Source organism: Scylla paramamosain, chromosome 30, assembly GCF_035594125.1.
Source record: "Scylla paramamosain isolate STU-SP2022 chromosome 30, ASM3559412v1, whole genome shotgun sequence".
NCBI lineage: Eukaryota > Metazoa > Arthropoda > Malacostraca > Decapoda > Portunidae > Scylla > Scylla paramamosain.
This window is the reverse complement of record NC_087180.1, coordinates 3,435,001-3,459,325: the sequence shown is the minus strand read 5'-3', so window position 1 is coordinate 3,459,325 and position 24,325 is coordinate 3,435,001. Positions and strand designations below refer to the sequence as shown.

The following is a 24,325-nucleotide window of genomic DNA, read 5'->3' as shown; positions in this document are numbered from 1 at the left end:
CATAGGAAAGGATGTTATTACTAGCCACATCTTTCTATAGAGGCAACAAGACCATTATTGCAAAAAAATAGTGCAGCTTCCCAGTACAAACATGCATATATTACGGAGGATTACAGTATACATATTGCAGGAATATTAATGGAGAATGTTGTAGGTGATTATGAGTTATGAGTCATGTAGTAGATGATTATGGGTCATAATGAGTCAGGAATTCACCAATGTTATTCTATTTAAGATTATTTACCGAAGCAATTAATTAGAGGACCAATGAGGAAAGATTTAGTATTAGTTAATAAGAATAATCTGGTCAAAGCAAAAAACAAATGTATTGCATAGACCTAGACAGAATGTATGAGTGGGCAGAAAAAATGGGAAATGTAATTAAATATCAGTAAATCTAGTCTTATTCATGTAGGGAGAAAAAAGCATCTTGAATATTTATGCTGTAAATGGTACTTCAGAGAGAGAGGACTGATAGTAACCATGATCTCTCTCTTAGGAGGTAGTGCATTAGAGCATACAATATAGAAAATGGTCTTGGTTTTATTAATAGTCATATAAATAATGGAACTGCAGATGTTATTCTTTGGTTATACTTAGTTTTATATTAATTAAAGAATTGATGTCGATAGGTTAGAATCTGGGCAAAGAAAGATGACTAGGATGATACATGGAGTAAGGAAACTTATCTTACTAGGATAGATTAAAACACCTTGAGGAACTTTCATTGGAAAGGTGTAGGGTGTGTGGTGATATGATAGTGTTTAAATGGATTGAAGGGCTCAATAAAGGAAAAAGAAATCATATTCTCTTTGTCAGTGAACAAGTTAGAACTTTTTCCAATGATTATAAATTCATATCTAAAAAGGAGATAAGCAAAAATTGGTTAACAAATAGGGTTGTGGATAAGTAGGACAAACTTCATAAGAAAATAGTTTTCATTTAATTTAATTTAATTCTGGAGATCAGTTGGCCTTTTAGTCTATTTTTTTTTTTTTTTTTTTTGTATGTTCTTGAGTAGCTGATGATGGTAAATAGTACAGGCCCTGTGTTTGCATTCATAGTGGAACTGAAGAGACTTCCCTCATTTGACTTCATCATTTGAAGAAGCAGACATGTGAATATTACTGCTTGTTGCTGTGTCAAAAATACTTTCATAAAATTCATTGTCCTCAGTGACAATGTGATAGTATCCCTACTGCCTAGTCCAAACTTTTGTTTGTTGAGTATATCATTCAAGAGAAAAGGTTCTGTCCAGGAACTGGAGACAAAAATCTGTTGCTTCGTTATCTTTGCATACACTCCACAAGACCTTGGGTCATTTAGTCAATGAGTTAGAGTCTCACAAGGTGTGAGCAGAGTAAGAACGAAAGCAGAAACAAAAATTTCTAAGACTGGAAAATCACTAGACACTTTCCCTTCAGTTTTTGATGATGCTAAGTAAAACCTTGTAAAGGTCATCAACAGAGACTTAACAGAGACTTAACTGTGTTGGGAAATACAGGGTGTAACACAAGATTATGTGGATATTGCTACAGGTGAAAGTACAGATGAATATGTCAAAAATGTTCTTTGCATATATGCATTTGAAGGTGTTGTTTAGCCATGGTGTGAAATTCAAGTGTGGCCTGGTGACAAATACAACAGCCAGGCTGGGCAGGAATCCATGGTGGAATGTGTAGACCTGGATATCCATTGGTGAAATTGTGAATTTGGAGGTTTACAGTGATAGCAATGTATGCAGTTGATTTACTGATATACATTGCATAATGATAGTATGGATGTAATAAACAATAAATAAAATAATAGGCATTGCCTGCCTGTGTGCAGATTGGGAAGGAGCAGATTGAGAAGCTAGCAGCAAAATAGCTGATTGCTAGTCAGTTACACGCAGTTTCCCCTCTGAGCCAGTGACAATGAACACGTTCAGATCTTATTGCATAAATTTAAGTAATGTGGAGTGTGTGAATGTGATGTTTCTTCATGGTTACCTGCCATTGTATCTGTCACCCAGCCACACTTGAATTTCACACCATGGCTAAACAATGCTTTAAAATACATATGTGCTTAGAACATTTTCAACTTTCACCTATGGCAATATCCACAGAAACTCATGTATACCATTTCTGTTTGCCAAGTTCTCTCCAGAATCTTGCTCCTTCCAGTCCAACTCCAGCATTATCTCTTGCACAGTTTCTGTAATATGTATAATGCAATACATGCAATGGAATACCAACAAAACTCAAAACTTGTAATATTATTGGATCCAGAACAGTTGGTATTTCACCAGGATCAAGATCTCTTTCATGAAGATAACTTGATTCTCAAGGCGGTATGTGTATGAAAGCAAGCCATCATGGTAGAATGGCTGTAGTGAAATACTGTAAATTTTGCAAATGTAATAAGGTTTCAGATATATGGAAGAATCATATTTTTTGACATTTTATATTATACATAATATTGCAGGTTGACCATCAATACTTTGGCATCCTGGGTTCTAGAGCCACCCTGAATTAACTCTTTTCCTGGATTTACTTGACACCTCTAATGTATCTGATGTCTAAAAGGACTTGAATAATGTGCCTGGTGTGCCAAAGAATGTTTTCAAAATAAAAAAAAATCAAGTTACTGTACAAAATATAAATTCAACACATACAAATTGGACCTGCTGAAGATCTGGTAATGTAAACATGAATGTCATGAGAGAGGTGAGGTCGGGTCGAGTAGATGAGGGAGTGGAGAGGATGGTAGGGGCCAAGATGAAGGGATTAGGTGAAGTAAATGTAGATGAATTGTATAAATATTTCATAGATAAAGTTCATACAGGTCAGTTAGCAAATATCCTGTATAGGGCAATAAGATCACAGAAAAATTATTGTAAATGGATGACTGCTAGGTTAAAACATTATATAGGGTGTAAGAGAAGTATATATAAGAGATTAAAGGCAGGGAAAGAAGTTTTAAGGTCACAATATAATGAATTAGAACAGTCAGGACGTTAACGAGGAAAGCAAAGGGCAATTATGAATTAAAGGTAGCCAGCCAGGTGAAGTCGGACCCCAAGGGATTTTATCAGGTATACAGGATGAAGAATAAGGATACTATAGGTCCATTAAAGGCAGCAGATGGGGAGCTGGTTAGTTCTGGGGAGGAGATTAGTAAAATTCTGAATGAGTATTTTTTAACTGTCTTCACCCAGGAAAACCTGCAGGATATGCCAGATAATGAACAGATGTTTAGAGCAGATAAGAATGAGAAACTGACAGATATTTCCATAACTAGGGAGATACTGGAACAGGAGATAGATAGGCTAAAAAAGCTCAAGACCAGATGAAATATATCCCAGAGTACTTAAGGAATGCAAAGAGGTTATTAGTGAGCCGTTAGTTTCTGTCTTTAGGAAATCACTTGAGTTAGGTGAGGTACCAGTAATGTGGAGGCAGGCCAATGTAGTACACATCTTTAAGAAAGGAGATAAAACTTTAGCGTCTAACTATAGACCTGTCAGCTTAACTTTAGTTGTAGGTAAAATATTAGAGTCAATAATAGTGAGGAACATTGGGGAACATTTAGACAAACATAACTTGATAAATCAGTCACAGCATGGCTTCACGAAGGGGAAGTTTTGTCTGACAAACTTGTAAAGTTTTTACGGTAAAGTGTACGAGGCAGTAGATAATGGAGATAATTATGATATCTTATATCTGGACTTCAGTAAAGCATTTGACAAGGTACCCCATCAAAGGCTCCTGAGAAAGGTTAGGGCACACAGGATAGATGGGAAGGTGTTAGGCTGGATAGGGTCATGGCTTAGTGACAGGCGACAGAGAATTGTAATGAATGGCTCAAAATCTGAGTGGGTTCAGGTAATTAGTGGGGTGCCACAAGGATCAGTATTAGGGCCATTGTTATTTCTAATATATATCAATGACTTGGATAGTGGAATTAGAAGTGATGTTAGTAACTTTGCGGATGACACAAAGATAGGTAGATTAATTAGGTCAGAATCAGATGCCATCGCCTTGCAGGCAGACTTGGATAGGATGAATAAATGGACAGACAGATGGCAAATGCAATTTAATATCAATAAATGCAAAGTACTTAGTGTAGGTAGAGGAAACCCACACAGTAGGTACACATTAAACAACCAAACTCTGGTAGGTATAGGGTATGAGAAAGATTTAGGAGTTATAGTTAGCTCTGAACTCCATCTAGGAAAACAATGCATAGAGGCCAGAAACAGGGCAAATAGGGTACTAGGATTAATTTTTAGGAGTGTTAAAAGTAGAAGGCCGGAAGTAATATTAAAGTTATACTTGGCGCTGGTCAGACCTCATCTAGACTACGCTAGACTAGTTCTGGTCCCCACATTACAGGAAGGATATAGGTCTATTAGAATCAGTACAGAGGAGAATGACTAAAAGGATACAGGGGATGAGGAGTATTCCTTACGAGGCGAGATTGAAGTTGTTAAATTTACATTCTTTAGAGAGACATAGGTAAAGAGGAGACCTGATAGAAGCCTTTAAGTGGTATAAGGGTTATAACAAGGGAGATGTAAGCAAAATTCTTAGGATCAGCAACCAGGGTAGAACAAGAAATAACAGGTTCAAGCTTGAAAAATTTAGGTTTAGGAAGAAGATAGGAAAAAATTGGTTCACAAATAGTGGTAGATGAGTGGAATGGACTCAGTAATCATGTTATTAGTGCTGGGACATTAGAGAGCTTTAAGAGAAGATTAGACGGGTTTATGGATGGGGATAATAGATGGAAATAGGTTGGTATATTTCATACAGGGACTGCCACATGTAAGCCTGGTCGCTTCTTGCAGCTTCCCTTATTTCTTATGTTCTTATGTCATAAAGGAAAAAATACAAACATGTTATTTTAATGTTATGTCACATTCCCTTTAGTTTAAGAACAAGTTTGAGTTGTTCAGGCATGCTGTCAGCTAGTTTCTGGAAGTACTGCAGTGATATTTCATTTTCCCAGAGTGTGGTGATTTCTTGTGTCACGCGTATGATGGGCGATGTGCTGCAAGATTGGATTTTTTTTTTTTTTTTAAGGTTCCACGCGTTTTCAATTAGGTTGAAGGCAGGACTATTACAAGGCCATAGTAACGCTTCAGTATTGTGGTCAGTGAGCCATTTGGCAACTTTCTCGGCCGTGTGACATGGTTATGTATTATACATTATATAAGAGAAAAAATAATACTTGATATTTAAATTATGTACCTAATATTTAATATTTAGTATTTAAATATGTATTCATATTTTCTGGTGTGCATCTTTATTTATTTATTTTATTTTATTTTTTTTATATGCACTGGCAGCATTAACTGTCACAGCATTCCCCCTCCCCCAAAACACACACACACACACACACACACACACACACACACGTCTCTCACAGCACTATGCACCTCACTGCAGTTTCCTCTGTTTTTGAAGTTGTTAAAACTAAAGGTTATTTCAATCATTGGTTAAAAGTTTTCTCTTATTCCTTCATTTGCATAACTCAGGATAAGACAAAATTTGATGCTCTACATTCCTTCATTTGCATAACTCAGGATAAGACAAAATTTGATGCTCTACAGTAGAATACAGTCAGTGACTTAAGCGATTAGAACTCATGTTGATGTGAGCGTCATATTGCACGAACTGATAACTTGCTCGTTCTGTCTGAAAAAATCTGCCGGGAGAAAATAACTACATGGCAACTTACGTTATCCCCTCACATTTTGAAAGTATGAAATAATGGATTTTAAGTGTTTGACATATTTACATGAGGGAAGTTGTCTTTTGTGGCCGCTCTTTGGTTCGGCTAACTAAATGGGTGTTTGGTTTAAACAGTGTTCTGTTAAGTGATGTGCAATGACTGAAAAATGTACATACCACAATTACATAATATGAGTGTTAAGAGTTTCACCATAACGGTGAAATGAATAGAGAAAATAGACCATATAACTCGTAGTGAAAAGTGTGTGTGTGTGTGTGTTTTGGTGAAGAAATGGAATGATGAGGGACGCGAGGATGTGCTTCACCATAAATATGGTGGAGTGCCCCAAAATGTTTGACAACACCATACATGGTATCAGAAGACGGTTAAAGCTACAGTAAAATCCCTCTTATCCGGCATCAACGGGACCACCGACATGCCGGATACTTGAATATTGCCGGATACTTGAATAGAAGTGAAATTATGTCCACAATCACCACCCTACACTCACGCATCTTACCATAACAAAGATCAGCTGATCTGATCAGCTGCTTAAGTGTAAGCACAACACGCTTTCTCTTTTCTACAACTTTAGGCATGATGAATGCGTCAGGCGATAAACAGTGCACACGCGGGACTGAGTCACTGAGTAAACACAGTGCAGTGGGCTGTGGGTGGCACAAAGCAGTGCGCTCTGGTGGCGAGGGGACAAATTATGCCTCGCGCGGGAATTTTAATCGATATTTATGAGTACACATTGATTTTTTATTGATTTTAAGGCTTGGGGAAAAATGTGCCAGATACTTGGAGATGCCGGATACTCGAATGCCGGATGAGAGGGATTTTACTGTATATCCTTACCTAACAGCAAAACAACTAAAAAAAAAAACTAACATTTTAGGATGCCCCACCACCATGTTTGTGGTGAGGCATCCTCATTGCTCCATTTCTTCACCAACACACACACAGTCTTTTCACTGCAACAATTATACGTCTTACTTTCTCTATTAATTTCACCATTCTAGTGAAAGTAACACTCATTTATTTTCCAGGCATCATACATCACTTCAGTAGAACTTAGTTTAAAACAAACAGCCGTTTTGTTAAAGCAAGGAGTGGTCACAAAAGACAACTTTTTCTTGTGTCAATATGTCATATCCTGAATCTGTTATTCTGTTTTCGAAAGCATGAGGGGCTAACCTAAGTTGCCATGTACAGTAAAACCTCCCTAAACTGAACCCGAAGAAGCCGAATATCGGATGAGCCAAACGCTTATTATAATGGGGGTTTATAATGTGCTTATAATATGAGTGTGTAGTTTATCTCCTTTTTATTGTTTTGCTGTTGTTGTTATTATGATTATTATGATTATTACTATTATTTGTTTATGAATGATGCTTCCCTTTATTATTTTAAATATGAGATCACTGTGTTGGTGTCTCCCAGCTGGCCTCGGGATGGCCCGTCACACGCTTTGTACTGCTGACTTTCTTAATACACTGTGCCGTTCTGCATAGTATTTGGTGTTTCCCTCATCACCTGGACCATCCGTAAGAACAATATGTGCCCTACTAGCACAATAATATGCAAAAAAAATATGTTGGAAATAACAATAAACGTACCGGCCAAAAACGTGTATTGTCGGATAAACCGAACTTTTGGATAAGCCGTTGGCCACCTTACCCTATAGAGTTCGGTTTATGGAATTATAGGTTGACATAAAAAAATCCGGTGATCAATAATAATCCAGTTCCTTCAGATTTCCGGCATGGATTTCGGAGTGCATTTTCAAATTTAATATGGCGCACTGCAGTTGTCTGGAAGCGTGATTTATGTTTTGATGGCGCTGTACTCCAGAATCGTGTCTTGCTTGCACCTCCTAACAGACATTCGTGCACATTCCTTCTCATTTTATAATTTATTTGCTGCTGTATAGCCCATTATGGATTCAGCAAAGAAAAGAGGTGGCGTAAAACAAACATTGTGTCGATTGCAGAGAAAGTGGAAGTGCTACAAAATTTGATAGCGGTATGTTCGTGGGAACCATTTTGTGAAAAATACGACATTGGCTCTTCAACAGTGTATGATATTAAAAAAAAATAAATAAAAATAATTTTAAAGGACTGTACAGGTGGTAATATATACAGCCTATATAAATATATATGTTAAATATATACAGCATATATAACCATAACAAAATACGGCATTTTAAAAATTCGTTGCTCCTCAGGTTTGGAGATTGCTGGAGTTTTTGAGTGGCAATCAGTAGTTATTTTCTACTGGAGTTTTTTTTTTTTTTTTTTTTTAGATTGAGGAGGAGTGAGTTGCCAGTTTGTGCAATGTGACGCTCATGTCGGCAGGAGTTCTAAACGCGGATGTCACTGATTGTAGTGTACACACACACACACACACACACACACACACACACACACACACACACACACACACACACACACACACACACACGGATAGATAGATACATACATATATACATACATATCCTATGTCTATTCAAGTGCACAAGTGTCCAACTTCTGTAGGTCTTGGTTGGCAATGTGAGATATCCGACACTTATCTGAGGGCACAAAAGTGTGCGACTTATCTGACGTCCGAAATATTCAGCACCGACTTGGGCAGGGTTTAATGTATCTTTGTCATCTGAAAAATAGTGATGAAAAATGGGAACACTTAGAAATTTTCATTCGCTAAATTTTCATTCATTTGCCCTCCTGTCAGTGTATTTGAAAGCTATTGACTGAAGGTCGTATTCTCTCTTCTTGGAGTGTTTGGGCCAGTATTTCTCTAAAAAGAGAGATATACACAATTTGTCTCTACAGCCTGTACTGTTATAATAATATAATGAAAAAAATAAGAGCCCATTGTCCGTCTTTCAAAATCTCCCATGAAGGTGAATATTGTGAGATTTTCAATATTTTTCATCACTCTGGCAATGCTGATACTATGCAAGAAATAGGTATGGATTGTGCTGCTTCAACCTTCGGAGTTGAGGCTGTATCTCTTGACTTTCTTTTACAACTGTCTCAAATGTCTTGCATTCCATTGTAATGCTTCATCTCAGGCTGTGTTCCACCAGTGTCTTCATGTTTACTGACCTTCCCCAAAATCCTTTGGCCTTACAGCAGACTTTCTATATTTTATTTATTTATTTTGGTTCCAAACATATATTGTTATGAAAAAATGAAATCTTCAACTTATATTAATGGAGGTCTCAGGAAAACTGTAAATGGAAATATTTTTCTTAGCACTATTAAAAGTAGCTGTATTAGTAACAGTTAACAGTTGCATGCATGCTGCTTTTCCTTTCAGGCTAATTATTCTCATGTCATGTTTATTAAATAGAAAGATGAACTTCGGGTTTCAAGTTCTACTTTGTTGTTATTAAGATTTGTTTTCTGTCTTTTCAGGGCAAGATTGTAGAATGTGTGCACTGTGGATGTCGTGGGTGCTCAGGGTAAACGCATGGGTTCTCAGATGTTTAGTTACTCACTTAGTTAATAATGTAATACATTTCTTTGTAAGAGAATTTTCAGTTATTTCTGTGTACATCTTTCATTATATGCAAGATATATGACCAGAAATATAGGAATATTAAAAATACTACACTATTTTTCATTTATATACAGTTTGATTTAGCAACAAAAATATTAAACAATAAATTAGGCAACATGATATAACAGATAGTTATAATGAAAATATACAGCTCCTGGTAGCACCTGGCCAGGCATTGTGGCTAATAGGTGGAGGTGCTGGGTCTGCTAGTAAGTTGCAGGTGTATTAACAAAGGTATTTTAAGATTACATATTTCAAGTGAACATGTTTAAATTTAGCATATGTATGATGTACTCGTAATTTGAAATAGCTTTATTTAGAGTATCTTTGAATGTAACAATGCTCACCAGATAATTGTCTATGCAGTCAATAAACATTTGCTATAAAGTATGAATTTATATTACATCAACAGTGTATTCTGTAAGTTTATAATCTTAGAATAATAAAACACTCTGAAGACTTGGACCATTTGTTGCCTGAATTGTTGTGCTTGAGTGACTTACCAAGAATACTCATGTCAATTTCCAGTTTTCACTTTTTATGTTTCTGTGAAGAATATGCAAAGCCAGTTTTTTTTTTTTTTTTTTTCTACGGAACTCACATAAAAAAAATGAAAATCAAATGTAATATGGAATGTTTGCTGAAAAAAAAATCTAAATTATGCTGAAGCTTTTATCAGATTGTGTAGGGTTTACATGTACATTTTTTTGAAGATTGGATTACTCCTTAGTATAAATAAGAAACAAATTTTCAAATATGAAAGATTCACTGGCTTAGGGGCATAAATGAAAAACTGCTGTGCATGACTAGGTGTTGCAAAGATATATGTACAGATCACATGAAAATTCTGTGCAGTTCCACAATCTTCCTATTACATGACCAATGAATGATGCAATTAAGGTTGTGACCAACTGAATATTGTAACCTGACATCATTATAAACTCAGAATATCACAATAGTGTACAGAGAAATTATATGGTGTTAGCTACATTCTTGAATGCAAAAAGGCATAAAACCAACCTCTCCAAAATATAGTTAAAAGCTTTACTAATATTTCAATATACATAAACTTCAATTATAATGACAGTATGCATTACCTACTCTTTAGATTTATAATTCTCTCTTTGTAAAATTTGCAATCCAACATCACAAAAGAACTTTTGAAATGGCATTCTTGTAAGTCTGCTTCTTCCATCTTAGGTAAAATTTTGAGAGTGTACCCACACCTCAATATGAGATACTAATAAGTGCACCAAAATGACTATATTAAATATATATATATATATATATATATATATATATATATATATATATATATATATATATATATATATATATATATATATATATATATATATATATATATATATATATATATATATATATATATATATATATATATATATATATATATATATATATATATATATATATATATATATATATATATATATATATATATAGTGAATACAGGTTATCTGGAAGACAAAGAGAAGGTTCAATAAATGAATTGTGATTATCTAAGTATGTACATAATTCAGCTTTTTATAAGTAATTCTTTAAAATCTGAATACTGATTGTTTCTCTCTACTTGTGCCAGTAAGGAAAAATCATTGCAAAATTCAGTAATGTTCATAATGAAAAAAGTAACATGAATACTTTTCTTTAGGATTAAATAGATGTCTCACACAACCATGTCTTACAGAATTCTTGCAAGATGATGCTGATGCATCATCTTGCAAGAGTGTTGTCAGTTGAAGTAATGTACTAGGTTTCCAGAGTGGGTGAAGTAAATGTCAAAAGATCAGTGCCTTTCACACTCCTAAGTACATTATTTATAAATAAATAAAGTTCATAAAAGCTAAAGATACTGCTGAATTGTGCTTTAATTTTCTACAAAAAATAATAATTGTCTCTTGTATGTATGAAACTGAGAAAGAGTCTGTATTTGGAAGGACACATGTGAGACTGGTGATAAAGTAAACTGTAACAAAACAGCATATAGTACTTAAAAGAATCTTTGTATTTGAATAAATATCTTCAAAGCAACAAATGAAAAAAAAATCACAGACAACAATAAAGTATTAAAGGACTAGTATCCTTGGCATGAATTTTTCATTCAGCTTTTTTCTCCCCTCATTAATACAAACATATGCATTAAACCTGTAGCAAAAGGCACAACAAGCACACACACTCCATAGAATATTATTTACTCAACTTATAAGGCAGAAACTGGCAAAAAAGTACTGCATTTTAACCATATGTCTAGTGCTTAGAGGATCGTTTAAGACAGGATGAGTTAAATAATGCCTTTAAATTATTTTCTAATTATATTCATATTTTAGAATGTCAGTAAGTTATGAAATAAATAAATATTTGAATTCCTTAAAGGTACATAGGAAATAAAGATATGGGAACTGATAATTAACTTAATGAATAATGCTAATGGCCCCAACCAGGATGAGCAAATGTGTCATTAAAATATTTAAGTGGTTACAAAAAGGATTAAAATAGAGGTTACATCTGTAAATATTATGATGAATGCAGTGCTATGAGCAGCAGAAATAATTAATTTAAGAAAAATCACTAAGGATTAACAATACACTATACAATAATTAATACATTAGAAGCATCTTCTTGACTAAAAGTAAACTTTCAGTGATGCAAAAACTAATGATACAGGACATTATGTACATGTTCCAGTGAAGACCACAAACTTATAGTTCATTAAACTATTAAGAGTAACAGAATGAGATGCTGATGAAAAGAAGATATATGCATATCTTATAGCAAAAACTTCACACCAGATCATTTATCCCTCTAAAAAGAAAACAAAAACATTAAACACACACACACACACACACACACACTTTTATACTGAGAGTATGTGAAACATTTTGCTTTGTAACATCAGTGACTACTCTGCTTATGTTCTTTTACATTTTATGATCAGAATGAAATTTTGCTGCAGTGCATCATTTATGTGAAAAGAGCATGTCATTTTAAAGCTGTACACATTAAATGTACAAAACCTTGATGTTTCACTAATTATAAATGCAATGCACCACATTAATTAGCAAAAGGACACACACACACATGTATGACTAACTTGATTTGTTTTTACTTGAGAATAATTGACATAGTACAAGAGAGAAATGGCTAGGTAGATAGTATCTACCTGTATTTACAAAAGGCCTTTGACAAGGTGCCACATAAGAGACTCTTGTGGGAGGAGGACTCTTGAAGTGTATGGAAGATTTGCTAAGCAATATATAAATGAGAACAGTCATTAGAGATAAAAAGCCATCCTGGAGAAAAGTAGTAAATGGAGTACCTCAAGGTTCTGTACTGACTCCAGTCATGTTCACTGTGTACATTAATGATATGACAGAAGGAATCAACAGCTATGTGAATTTATTTGCAGATGATGGAAATAACAGAAACGGAGGAAGATCAGAAAGCTTTACATCAAGATTTGAACCAGACTGAAAAAAATGGAGCTGTAAATGGGAAATTAATTTTAATGCAAAGAAATGTAGCTTATTGGAATTTGGGAAGAGTAAAAAAAGGAACATCTGGTGTTTACAAATTGGGAAATGACTATATTGGAAAAAGAATAAAAGAAAAAGATATTGAGATGATAGTAGCAGACACATTAGCAGCTGACCATCATATAAACAAGACTGTTAGGAAAACAATGAATCTGCTAAGGAATATAAGAATTGCATTTGTATACTTGGATGAAGAAATGATGAGGAAACTAATTGTAACAATGAATCATCCAAACTTGGAATATGTAGCTTTAGTATGGTGGCCAAGTCTAGAGAAACATATCAGGAAACTGGAGAGGATACAAAGAGCAGTAACAAAGATGATCCCAGCCTTAAGTGATGAGACATAAGAAAAGAGACTAGAAAAACTAAACTTTCCAACTCTGAAACAAAGAAAGGGGAGAGGAGACTTAATTGTGATATATAGACTAAAGGAAGGACTGAAAAATCTAGGCAGCAACAAAATTGTGATGTGGGATACAAGAGACACCAGAGGACATGGAAAGAAGCTGAAAAAAAAAAAAAATTGTAAAAGAGACATCAAAAAGAATACTTTTCTGCAGAGAATAATTGATACGTGGAACTGTCTCAACAACGATGTGGTGCAAGCAAAAACTATTCATAATTTCAAGGCAAGTTAGATGATAATAAATACAGTGGCAGGACAGTATGAGCATAGCTCCTTTCCCACATGACACAACTAGGTAATCACACACACACACACACACACACACACACACACACAAAGATTAGAGCAGAGGCTTTTCCTTGAAAGACACCAAGAACATAGTAAGTGGAGATTTCTAAGAGAATGTGTTGCCACTTTAATAATAATAATAATAATAATAATAATAATAATAATAATAATAATAATAATAATAATAATAATAATAATAATAATAATAATGAGTGTACATACATATATATAATGGCCTGGTGGTGTAATGATTAGTATGCATGATTCACAATGGAAAGGTGCTGGGCTTGGATCTCTGGCAGGATGGAGACATTTTGGGCTTGCTTACCTTGCGAGGAAAAAAGTAAGGGATGAAAACTGAGGAGTTGTGACTGTGCAACATGGAAAGGCACTCTGTGTGGCATGGTATATGGCTTCAGTCCTCTTTCCTAACCACTGAGGGATCATTGTCTTGCAGTGGGATAATTTACTAGCCTGCAGCAGCTGCTGCTGCTGCTGATTATAATGCATACTTCTCAAACGTTATTACACTTTTACTTTAGTATGGTTTAGTGTAACCAACTATGATTTGTTAACTTTTTTTTTACTCATCAACTTCACAAATAAAATGAATTTCAGCTTTCTCTCCTCTCTTCTTGCCTGATAAATGTTTCATGAAAGCAAACCTCCAAGATGTAAGCAGCATCATAAGGGAAAGGTACATATAGGTATTGTCTGACAAATTATTAAGACAAGTCAGCAATTTATAAGGAAATTTAACATGCTTACTCTCTTGTATCATTCATTGACTCTTGTGTGATGTGAATTTTACAAGGTTATCATTATTATTTTTTCTTGAGCCCAATTACCACCAGCTGAGTTGAGTTCAAATGACATTAGTGAGGAGTCTTAATGTGACAGTCTTCATAGTCACTGACAACAGAACATTAAATTTGGAAGATAGCTCTGAGGTGGTGTGTGTGAGATCTTTATCTCACCTCATTCAAACAGTAATTTTTACATTGGTGGTAGCAAGTGGTATGGAAAACTTGTAATTCACTGCATAAACTTTTGTAATACTTAAAATATGTGGCAGGAGTATATCAAATTGAACACCACAAAACTGAACAAACTGAAACAAATGGAGTAAAAGGTTCCAAAGTGCTAATACAGCATTTATGAGCCACATGGCAAAGCCTTAGCCACAAGCAGCTCACTTGGACAATCACCATACTTTTTTTCCCATATTGTAATGGTATGGTGGGATTGAACTTTTAATTAAATAATGTTCCACTGTTTGTGAGAATACATTGTAGTTTAGTGGAAAATTCCCTTTTATTATAGTTTTTTTTTCAGTAAGATGTACATGCTATGTAGCATGATAAATCTAGTAATTGCTATGTGATGCCCAAAAGATAATGCTGCTGACACAGTAGAGATGGCCAAAAGACTGCCATCTTTTCCGATTTGTCTTTCTCATTTTACTATTTTAATGTTAAAAGAAAATAGCTTTTAAAAGGATGGGGCCACAAAGACTGAGAAGTGATACATCACTTTTCTTCTACAAAAATGTTATATTTTCCTCACTGAAGCAAAGGTGTCTGAGGATGCAAACTTCTCTCCTATTTTCTTTATTCTCACTTTCAATCCAAGGTTATGAGTTATAAGTGTGCAATGACAACGTTATTCGTAAGCCCACGTTCTTGATATTCTGAATTTTTAATCTGGCTTCGACTTCAGAGTTACTCTAAGACTAAATTCATCTATGCTATATTCCCTTAACTATGAAAAATTCTTCAACTACTTAACTCCTAAAGTGGAGCACATCCTGATTCACTTCTCTTTTGCAGAGATCTCCATTCTTGGAGACTTTAACTTTGACTTTCCACTCCCTTCACTGACTAAACCCCACCTGGTGAATTAGCCTTTAACTTTGTCATTATTTACAATCTTCATCAATTAGTGCACCAATATCTGTATCCCTGACCCTCTTGGAGATATGCTCAACACTCCTGACCTTTTCCCAACATCTAATAATTCTGCTTATTTTGTCACACAATCCCCTACAGTGGGCTCTTGTGATAATTATCTCATATCTGTATCTTGTCCTATCACTCCATTTTCTCCTTTAGATTCTTCAAGGTGCATATATTTCTGGTATTTTGCCTCCTGTAATTGAGGAGACCTAAAGGAGTATCATTCTGGTTTTCCACGAAATGACTACTGTTTCTGTGTCAGGGACCAATTTCTTCATAATGAGTGCATAACAGAGTTGATCATGTCTGGCACTGAGGTGTACATTCTTTCTCTCATTCTAGACTTAAATTTTGGCTAGACTCACCTTGTTCACAAGCTATACATGATGGAAAGGCAGCCCTTGGCAAATGGTACTTGAGTCTTCCATCTCCTGAAACTCATGCATACACTTTACATTTCTGCCTGGAATCATGTCAAGACTGTTCTCCAACTAACCAAAACTCTCATCAATACAAAATGTCAAAATCTTTCTCAATCTAACTCCCCTCATGACTTCTGGCAATTTGCCAAAAATATTTCAACAACTTTTCTTTATCTTTCCCTCTTCTGTTTCATCTTGATGGCACCAATGCCACCTTATCTATCTCCAAAGCTGAAATCTTCACTCAAACCTTTGCCAAATATTCAACTCAGGATGATTTATGATTTGTCCCCTCCCTCTCCTCCACCCTCTGACTATTTCATATCTTCTTGCTAATGATGTACCCATGCTTTCACTGGGCTTAATCCTTGGAGGGCTTATGGACCTGATGTTCTTTTGCAATTCTACTTTTGTGCTTGCACTTTGCCAGTTCAAATTCTTCCAACTTGTCTGTCACTATGTTACCTTTGCTTCTTACTGGAAGTTTACCTACATTCAGCCTGTTCCTAAAAAGGATGACAGCTCTAATCCCTCAAACTACTGCCCTATTGCTTTAATTTCCTGGCTCTCTAAAATTTTTGAATCTATCAAGAAGATTCTAGAACATTTATCACTTCATAACCTTATACCTAATTGCCAGTATGGGTTCCATTATGGTCACTTTACTGGTGATCTGGGCTTCCTCACTATGTTTTGGTCCTCCTTCAGGGATTTTAAGTAAAACTTTCATAGTTGCCTTAGATGTCAAGTGTTTCTTTTCTGAACATTCCACTGATACTGTGGTAGACAGTCACTATTCTTCCCCTAAGACCAAAATTTATTGGCAACAGTTAATAGGATTCTGTCCTGTTTCCCACTCTTTTGGGCCCATAAGGATCACTAGATCTTTGTGGGCCTTTGTTTCTTTTTGGTATCCTCCAGTGATTTAAACCAAACTCTTGGTCCTATCCACGAATATGCTGATGATACCACTCTGCACTTTTCCATACTTTTCTTTTCAGGAACAGCACAGTTCATGCAGGGAAGCCACAGAATGCCTGAATTATGATCTTTCTATAATTTGCAATTGAGGCAGATCAAACTCAAATGTTCTTCACTGCCTCAAAAATGAAGTTCTTCCATCTATTTACTCAACATCAAACTATGTCCGCCTCTTCTAAACTGAACATCCTCAGTCTGTTTTTTTATTAAGAATCTAAACTGGAAGTTTCACAACTCATCTCTTGCACAAACAGCTTCTATGAGGTTAAGCATTCTGAGCTGTCTCCATCAGTTTTTCTCAAACCCGTTTCTAAATCTGTATTCCACGTATGGACTACACTTCACATACTTTATTCACACAACCCTTCACTTAACTGGGCAAATTCAAAAGCATTTTGTCTCATCAACTCTCCTCAGACCAGCTATTTTCATCCTTCCTCTCTATTCACTATCTTCACACTAACTGCTCTTCTGACAATCTAGCCTCACAAGACTTTCTACTTTCTCTCACCCCTATTCTATCTACCTCTCTAATGAAGAAGTCAACCAGTGTTTTCAATCTTTGATTTCTTTTACTAGTAAATTCAGGAATTTCCTGCCTACTTCTGTGTTTCCTCCTGTTTATGACTTAAAATCTTCCAAGTGTTTCAAGAAACTTCACTATGCAATTTTGGATGATTTTGGAGTACCCTCAAGGGACTGGCATGGTTATTAGGCTTTTTTTCTTTTCAGTTGTTGCTCTTGGCTAGAATCATTCTTATATTAAGGAAAAAGACAGAAAAAAGAAAGAATAAAAGAACAGCAACAGGTGTGATGCCCCAAAAAAGCATCAGAGGCTGATCAGTCCTGCTCTCCCCCACACCAACCTCACTCTCACTTTACAACTGATCATCCTGCAGTATTTACTGTTAGGTGGAGCATGAACTGACTGTGTTGATTTCAGCTCCCTGACTGAATTTACATTTTGCAATTACACCCATCTTGCTTCCTTTTTAGGGAGATAGATACTTTTCTGCTAAGTATTTACAGGTGGAAGTGATGCTGCATTCACTGTCTGGTTTTTGTGACACCACATAGTGATGTTTGTGCCTCTAGCTAACTGTGAGTCATAAACACATTCCATATATACACTACAATTACATTAAAGTATGTACTCTGTTTCTTGTACAAACATGTTGGGTTCTATATTGAGAAAAAAAAAATGTTGCTTTCATGGAGGAAACCACAAAACAATTAAAAAGTGACCTCTTTGATTAAAACAGACAAAATTGACAATCACAGACTTGTGTGATAGTGCTTGTATTTCAACTTTGACTATTTTTTGCCATTTTGACCAAAATCTAGTTGCAGTGAGGTTAATGCCATGATTACTGCTGACACCTATGCAAAGAGGATACCTGAAGGCCACCAGTACAGAATATAATACTAAGTTCTTCATGTCGATCACCACAGATGATATAAATATGGATGTATGATCATGATATTGAAACAAAGTCTCAGTTATTAGCCTGGAAACCTCCATTATCACCAAGATGCAAGAAAGCTCTCCAGTTTCAGAGTAAAATCAAAGTACAAGCAGGTTCCATTATGTGAACACTTGTTACACAAGAAACTGATGAACAAGTTGAACAAGTTTAGTAAACTAGGTACAAAAATGGCCACATGAGGTAAGGAAATCTGATGAAATAAGAATTTGAGAGAAGTTAATGGCCACAGTAAGTTCAAATTGCATCCCTTACTGCATCCTTCTTCTGGTATATCTGGGCTGTAAGGTAATGTACAATGATTCAGATGCACAGAAACAAGTTGGTGAGCACTTGAGACAAATCATGCATTTTTTTCCCTGTTCTCTACCTACCTCTTATAATTTCTCTCCATCCTTCTGAATGCAATGTCTGCTCACACTGGAAGTTTGCTCACAAATATATGCAATTATATACTCACTTTATTTACAATCCAGGGATACAGTACTAACTTTATGACTGACTGGTAATTGCATGAATATCTATGTTACCACTGGAGTACAGAATCATAATCTGTAACACTGTTACATTGCATGGTATTCACAGAAAAAATTACATTTGAGGAAGCTGCAAAATCTAATCCTTTTCCCATTAGTTATGCATTTCATTATATAAGTATTTTCTGTATAAGCAAGTTCTGGAATGAATTAGCTCAGATCATCAGGGAATGTTGATACTGCTAACTGACTTTGTTGACCTAAATAGCATTGTTCACCATGAATACATTCCAGAGGATCATACAGTGATCAAAGAATATTACTTGTAAATGTTATGGAGTTCCCATGACAAAATATGGCATAAACAACAAGCAATGCAGTTTTCATGTCTGTGGCAAAAAAATTTTCAGAGAAATGGCATGTTGCACAAATGCAGCACCCACTGCATTTTCTTGCATCTTAACCAAATTCTACCTTGCATATGTGAAAGAGATTAGGATAAATATGTCACAGCAACTTTACTCACTGCATAAGGATGACTTCAAGAAGTGCTCAGAACAGTGGAAAAGCTTCTGGCATATAATCATACATAATGATAATATTTTGAAGGGGACTGGCCAGCTTTTTATATAAATCTTGTTTATCAATAAATGCAAGATAAGTTTTGATATACTTTTAGGACACAACTGGTTGCACATAGATTGGCTGTTGACCACTTGTGCTGGCATGAGTGCTGTGCTGCTCATTCAAATTTCCTTCATTCTCTGTGATAAATGCTTATGACAGTGATCAGTAGATTACTTATACTACTCGGGCCAAAATCACAGTATAATTTGTGAATTTGGTAACTTGTTTCATCTGTCCCATACAAATGAAACTCTGAGTCACCAAGTCTTGAGAAACTAGAGAAGATCATCTATCTTGCAGTCATCTGCTCCCTAAGTATCAAGAAATTTTCAGGAAAAGAAATCCATGGTGATGGCACAAAAAGACAATGTCCTTTCTTAGAGCATGGTTAAGGAGTGGACTGCTGAATTTATGGAAGGTAGGGAAAGCCTGGAAGATGAGCCTCTTTCTGGAAGGCCTATTACTACTACCTCAAAGTATGCCACTGACCAAAAGCAGGACTTCACAGGATTAATTAATAAAAGGGTGCTGCATCACCACTAAGCTGGGTGCATTAAGGACATAAGAACATAAAAGGAGTTACAAAAACTCAATAAATCTGCATGTAGCAATCTCTGTATAAAATATATCAGGCGCGCGGTGCAACAACGACGTAACCGAGAAATGGAAGTTTCGAGAAAAACGCGCTCAAAGTTAAACACTGATTGCGCACAATAGGATACCCTTAAATAAGTAAGTATTATACATCATTTGAAAGGTCTTGGGTAGTTCTGTTTGGGGATGTAGGTTTCGAAGTGATAGGTGACGATTTTGGGTGGATGACTTACGCGTTAATTAACGCGTATACCGTAGGTAATAATTTTTTTTCCCGATATTGTTTTCATTTGTTAATAATGTGTTAGAGCCTATTACACATAGTATTAGGTGAAAGTTTCATGAAGATTGGTACATAAATAAATTTTTTATGAATTTTTTTCCGAGCGTAAAAAATAAAACTTACTCATTACCGGCTCATTACCGGCTCATTACCGCTCGACTTTGAGCCTTAGTACAGGTGCTTAGATGGTCGAATATGACTTGGCCGACATCACCACGAGACTTTTACACCCTTCTACCACACGGAGCAGGCAAAAACACGAAATCTCAAATTTCACGGTTACGTCGTTGTTGCACCGCGCGCCTGATATATACCTATATCTACTTATAATTTTCTATTCATATATTGATCTGATTTTCTTTCACTCATGCATAATGAAATCCAAATGACTAGGATTTCAGGATGCTGACCCTTGTCAATATCTGAGAAGCAATTTTAGCATTTGTCAATGGACAATCTTCCTATCTTCCTATAGAGTTACCAAGAAACTTTTTGGGTAATATGTGACCATGGATGATACTCTGATGTACCATTTCCAAGCTGAGATAAAAGAGCAGTTGAAACACTGGAAAGATTGTGAATCTTAACTTCTAAAGCAGGCCAAGTGAGTGATGTCTGTAGGCATAGAAGATGATAGGCTCTGTCTTATCATATGCTGGAGTGCTGCCCATGAATTGCCTAGAAAAGGGTTAAGCTGTCACCCTACAGTAAGAAAACATTAGGAATTGCTTTGTGAAGCAGATAAATAGGATCTCTTTCACCAAGATGGCATTCCATCTCTTCAGTCCACAATGGCAATGGCCACAATTCTTGAATATGAGTTCTATTTTAATGAACACTCAAATGATCTGATGATGCCTTCTGATCACTATCTGCTCCCCAAGATAAATGAAAGAGCTCAGCATTTGCCAATTTGTCACTGACAGTGATATCATTTATGCTATAAATATCTTCTTGGAGGTTCAAAATGCAAAATAAAATAAATAAATAAATAAATAAATAAATAAATAAATAAATAAATAAATAAAAATAAATAAATAAATAAGAATGAATAAATTTAAAGACTGAAAAATAAACAAATAAGAAAATGGCAAATAGGTTAATGAAATAAATAAATAAGTAAAATGGAAATCAATAATTAAATAAAAATAAACAATAAGTAAATTCCAGGATTGTTGGACCAAATATGTAAATTTGCAGTTAGGTAAGTTGGAAAATATTTGTGTTATCTAAATATATATCTTTGCACCATGGGCCACAAACTATTGGTGCACCCCTGTGCTCATTTTCCTCAGTTCACTCACTCTTCATTCATCTGGAAATGCACAGCAATTTGTAATGGCTGTGGTGATTATTGACACAAAGAACAGACTGAGCAGACGAGGCTATGAGATTATTGTCAGCCACAAGAGATGAAATGGAAACTCTCATAGGGATTTTGGTGGTATCAAGATGCATCCACAGTAAGCATCACATTGCCCAGTGAGTGGCTTGACTTGTTGCAGCAACCCAGTTTTCATCTTGCATGTTAACAAGTGCTGCTGGAAGAGTTTTGGCTTGGGATATATTTTCAGCTCCTCACAGGCAACAAAAGTGCACTGGCTGCCATCAATGCTGATTTCATGCACTCTGCATCTCCTTTCATAATGCACACAAACTTTACGCTATGTTTGATGACAATCCGTTGTCTTGAAGCAGGTCTTACAACATACTCTTTATAGATTGTTGAGGCACCATCCATGCTTTTGGAATATAAAAAAGCAGACTCTAAAAAACAAACATTGAGAAATGAAGCTATAAAAAACAAACACTGAGAAATGAAGCTATAAAAGTAGTGTGCTTGGATATGATCAATAAAACTAACTGTAGCATGAACCTTGTTAGCGTAATACATAAGATCCACACACTGATGACAAGTGTTTTTCCTTCATTGTTTTTTTAAGCAGTTCATTACGAGTGTCAACAAAAGATCCTTCTGTGCCAGTGGATCACCAGTGTGGCTCCCTGTCAACGAGTGATGCAAGACAAGCCCACATGTAGGATGGACACTCTTCACTTCAGCAATGCTTCCAACAACTAGAGTTATTGAACTTGTTATGCAAAGTGATGCCTACTGTGGACTTCCCTTCAGGTTACTGATGTTTTTCACATCACTGACTGTACTAGCATAAGCAACCTGATGTTGCCTCTGTAAGCACATGGAGCCAGCAATAAATTTGTTGATGGCTCCATATGTTGGGCTTGTTTTGATGAAATAATTATTTTTTTCATGCAGCAGACAACACAAAGCTGCCAGCAAATGACAAGTTTGCCAGACGTTTGAAAGTCCTCAATGGTAATTTTCCTAAGTATGAGGAAAGTATTTCCACAAGTCAGTCTCCAGTGATGGATCAATGATTTCATATTTTGCCTGGCAGCAGACTAAGCATTTTCTTTGGAAAAGTTGTGCAGAGGGGTTATAAGACAAGGGTGACAGCTGACCTGAATGGTTACACATTCCACATACCTATTTACCATGGTAAAAGTGGAGAGAGAGAGAGAGAGAGAGAGAGAGAGAGAGAGAGAGAGAGAGAGAGAGAGAGAGAGAGAGAGAGAGAGAGAGAGAGAGAGAGAGAGAGAGAGAGAGAGAGAGAGAGAGAGAGAGAGAGAGAGAGAGAGAGAGAGAGAGAGAGAGAGAGAGAGAGAGAGAGAGAGAGAGAGAGAGAGAGAATGGGTCAAGATGCTACAGGTACACTTACAGAAAAAGAATTGAAAATTGTCCAAACCTATCCTGCTTAGGAGACTGCCAGGAGAATCCGAAGAGCATTTTTTGCAATACTCATTCTCAAGATAAATGCGTGATAACATGATAACAGCACTGTTGCTTTTGAATCACTTGAGTGCAGGGTATTGCGAAGCCTGAAGGCAGATTGTTATGTGTCTGAGAAGAAATGGGTGAAAGTTCCCATGCCAAATGTCATTTATCAATATGATCTGAAAATGGATGAAACAGAATACTGCACAGCATCACCACTCTATCTGAGAAAGAAGTGGTACTTCTCAGTTACCAGTATCCTAAAACAGAATACTGCACAGCATCACCACTCTATCTGAGAAAGAAGTGGTACTTCTCAGTTACCAGTATCCTAAAACAGAATACTGCACAGCATCAGCATTCCATTTGGGAAAGAAGTGGTACTTTCCAGTTATCAGTACCCTGATTTCAGCATGTGTAAACAGCACCTGTTTTTTGAAAGGGCAAATAGATTTGCCATCATTCACATGTGTTCTTACTGCTGCGTGGTTACAGAACCATAGAAAAAAAGAAAAAAGAAAAAAAAATAGATCTTGATCAATTCAGAGTGTCACACATGTATCCTCTTACATGGGATATGATAACACTAAGCACCACATTGTGAAAATGGATCCCCAAGAAGTGCAGCTGCAAACTATGTAGTAGTCAATATTCATGTACCACAAGTGTCAAGTTCACTTGTATCAGAAGTATTTGATGGATTATCATACCATGTAAATCAATGGGATCAAGTGCAGCTCAATTGGAAGCCAAAGTCTTGTGTGTGTGTGTGTGTGTAATATATATATATATATATATATATATATATATATATATATATATATATATATATATATATATATATATATATATATATATATTACCTAGTTTTATTGTACAGGGCATGAGCCACAGCTCATTTTGTCCTATCTCCATAACCATATTTATCCAATTTCTCTTTAAAATGTGTACACTGTTTGCCAGAACCACCTCTTCCTTCAAGTCATTCCAGATTTCAATAGTTCTATATGGGAAGATGTATTCCTCGATGTCGCTTGAACATCCACTCTTCTTTATTTTCTTCCCATGCCCCCTTGTCTGTCTCTCTCTCTCTCTCCTCCATCTGTGGTACCAAGTCATTTCTGTCTATTCTTTCTATATTGTTTACTAATTTGTATTGTTATCAGGTCTCCT

General features: G+C 35.7%; 2 protein-coding genes across 2 annotated transcripts in view; one reads left to right on the top strand and one right to left on the bottom strand.

Moving 5' to 3' along the window:
• Window positions 1-9,747, top strand: part of LOC135116169 (protein BUD31 homolog) — a 54,806-nt gene extending 45,059 nt beyond the window's left edge. Inside the window, exon 4 of the mRNA XM_064033448.1 lies at window positions 9,144-9,747. Within this exon, the coding sequence (XP_063889518.1) occupies window positions 9,144-9,194 (51 nt within the window). The 3' untranslated portion in view covers window positions 9,195-9,747. The remainder of the gene's footprint in view (window positions 1-9,143) is intronic.
• The window catches only part of LOC135116168 (adenylate cyclase type 9-like), a 160,914-nt gene continuing 144,932 nt past the window's right edge, over window positions 8,344-24,325 (bottom strand). The window contains exon 16 of the mRNA XM_064033447.1: window positions 8,344-8,376. Within this exon, the coding sequence (XP_063889517.1) occupies window positions 8,359-8,376 (18 nt within the window). The 3' untranslated portion in view covers window positions 8,344-8,358. The remainder of the gene's footprint in view (window positions 8,377-24,325) is intronic.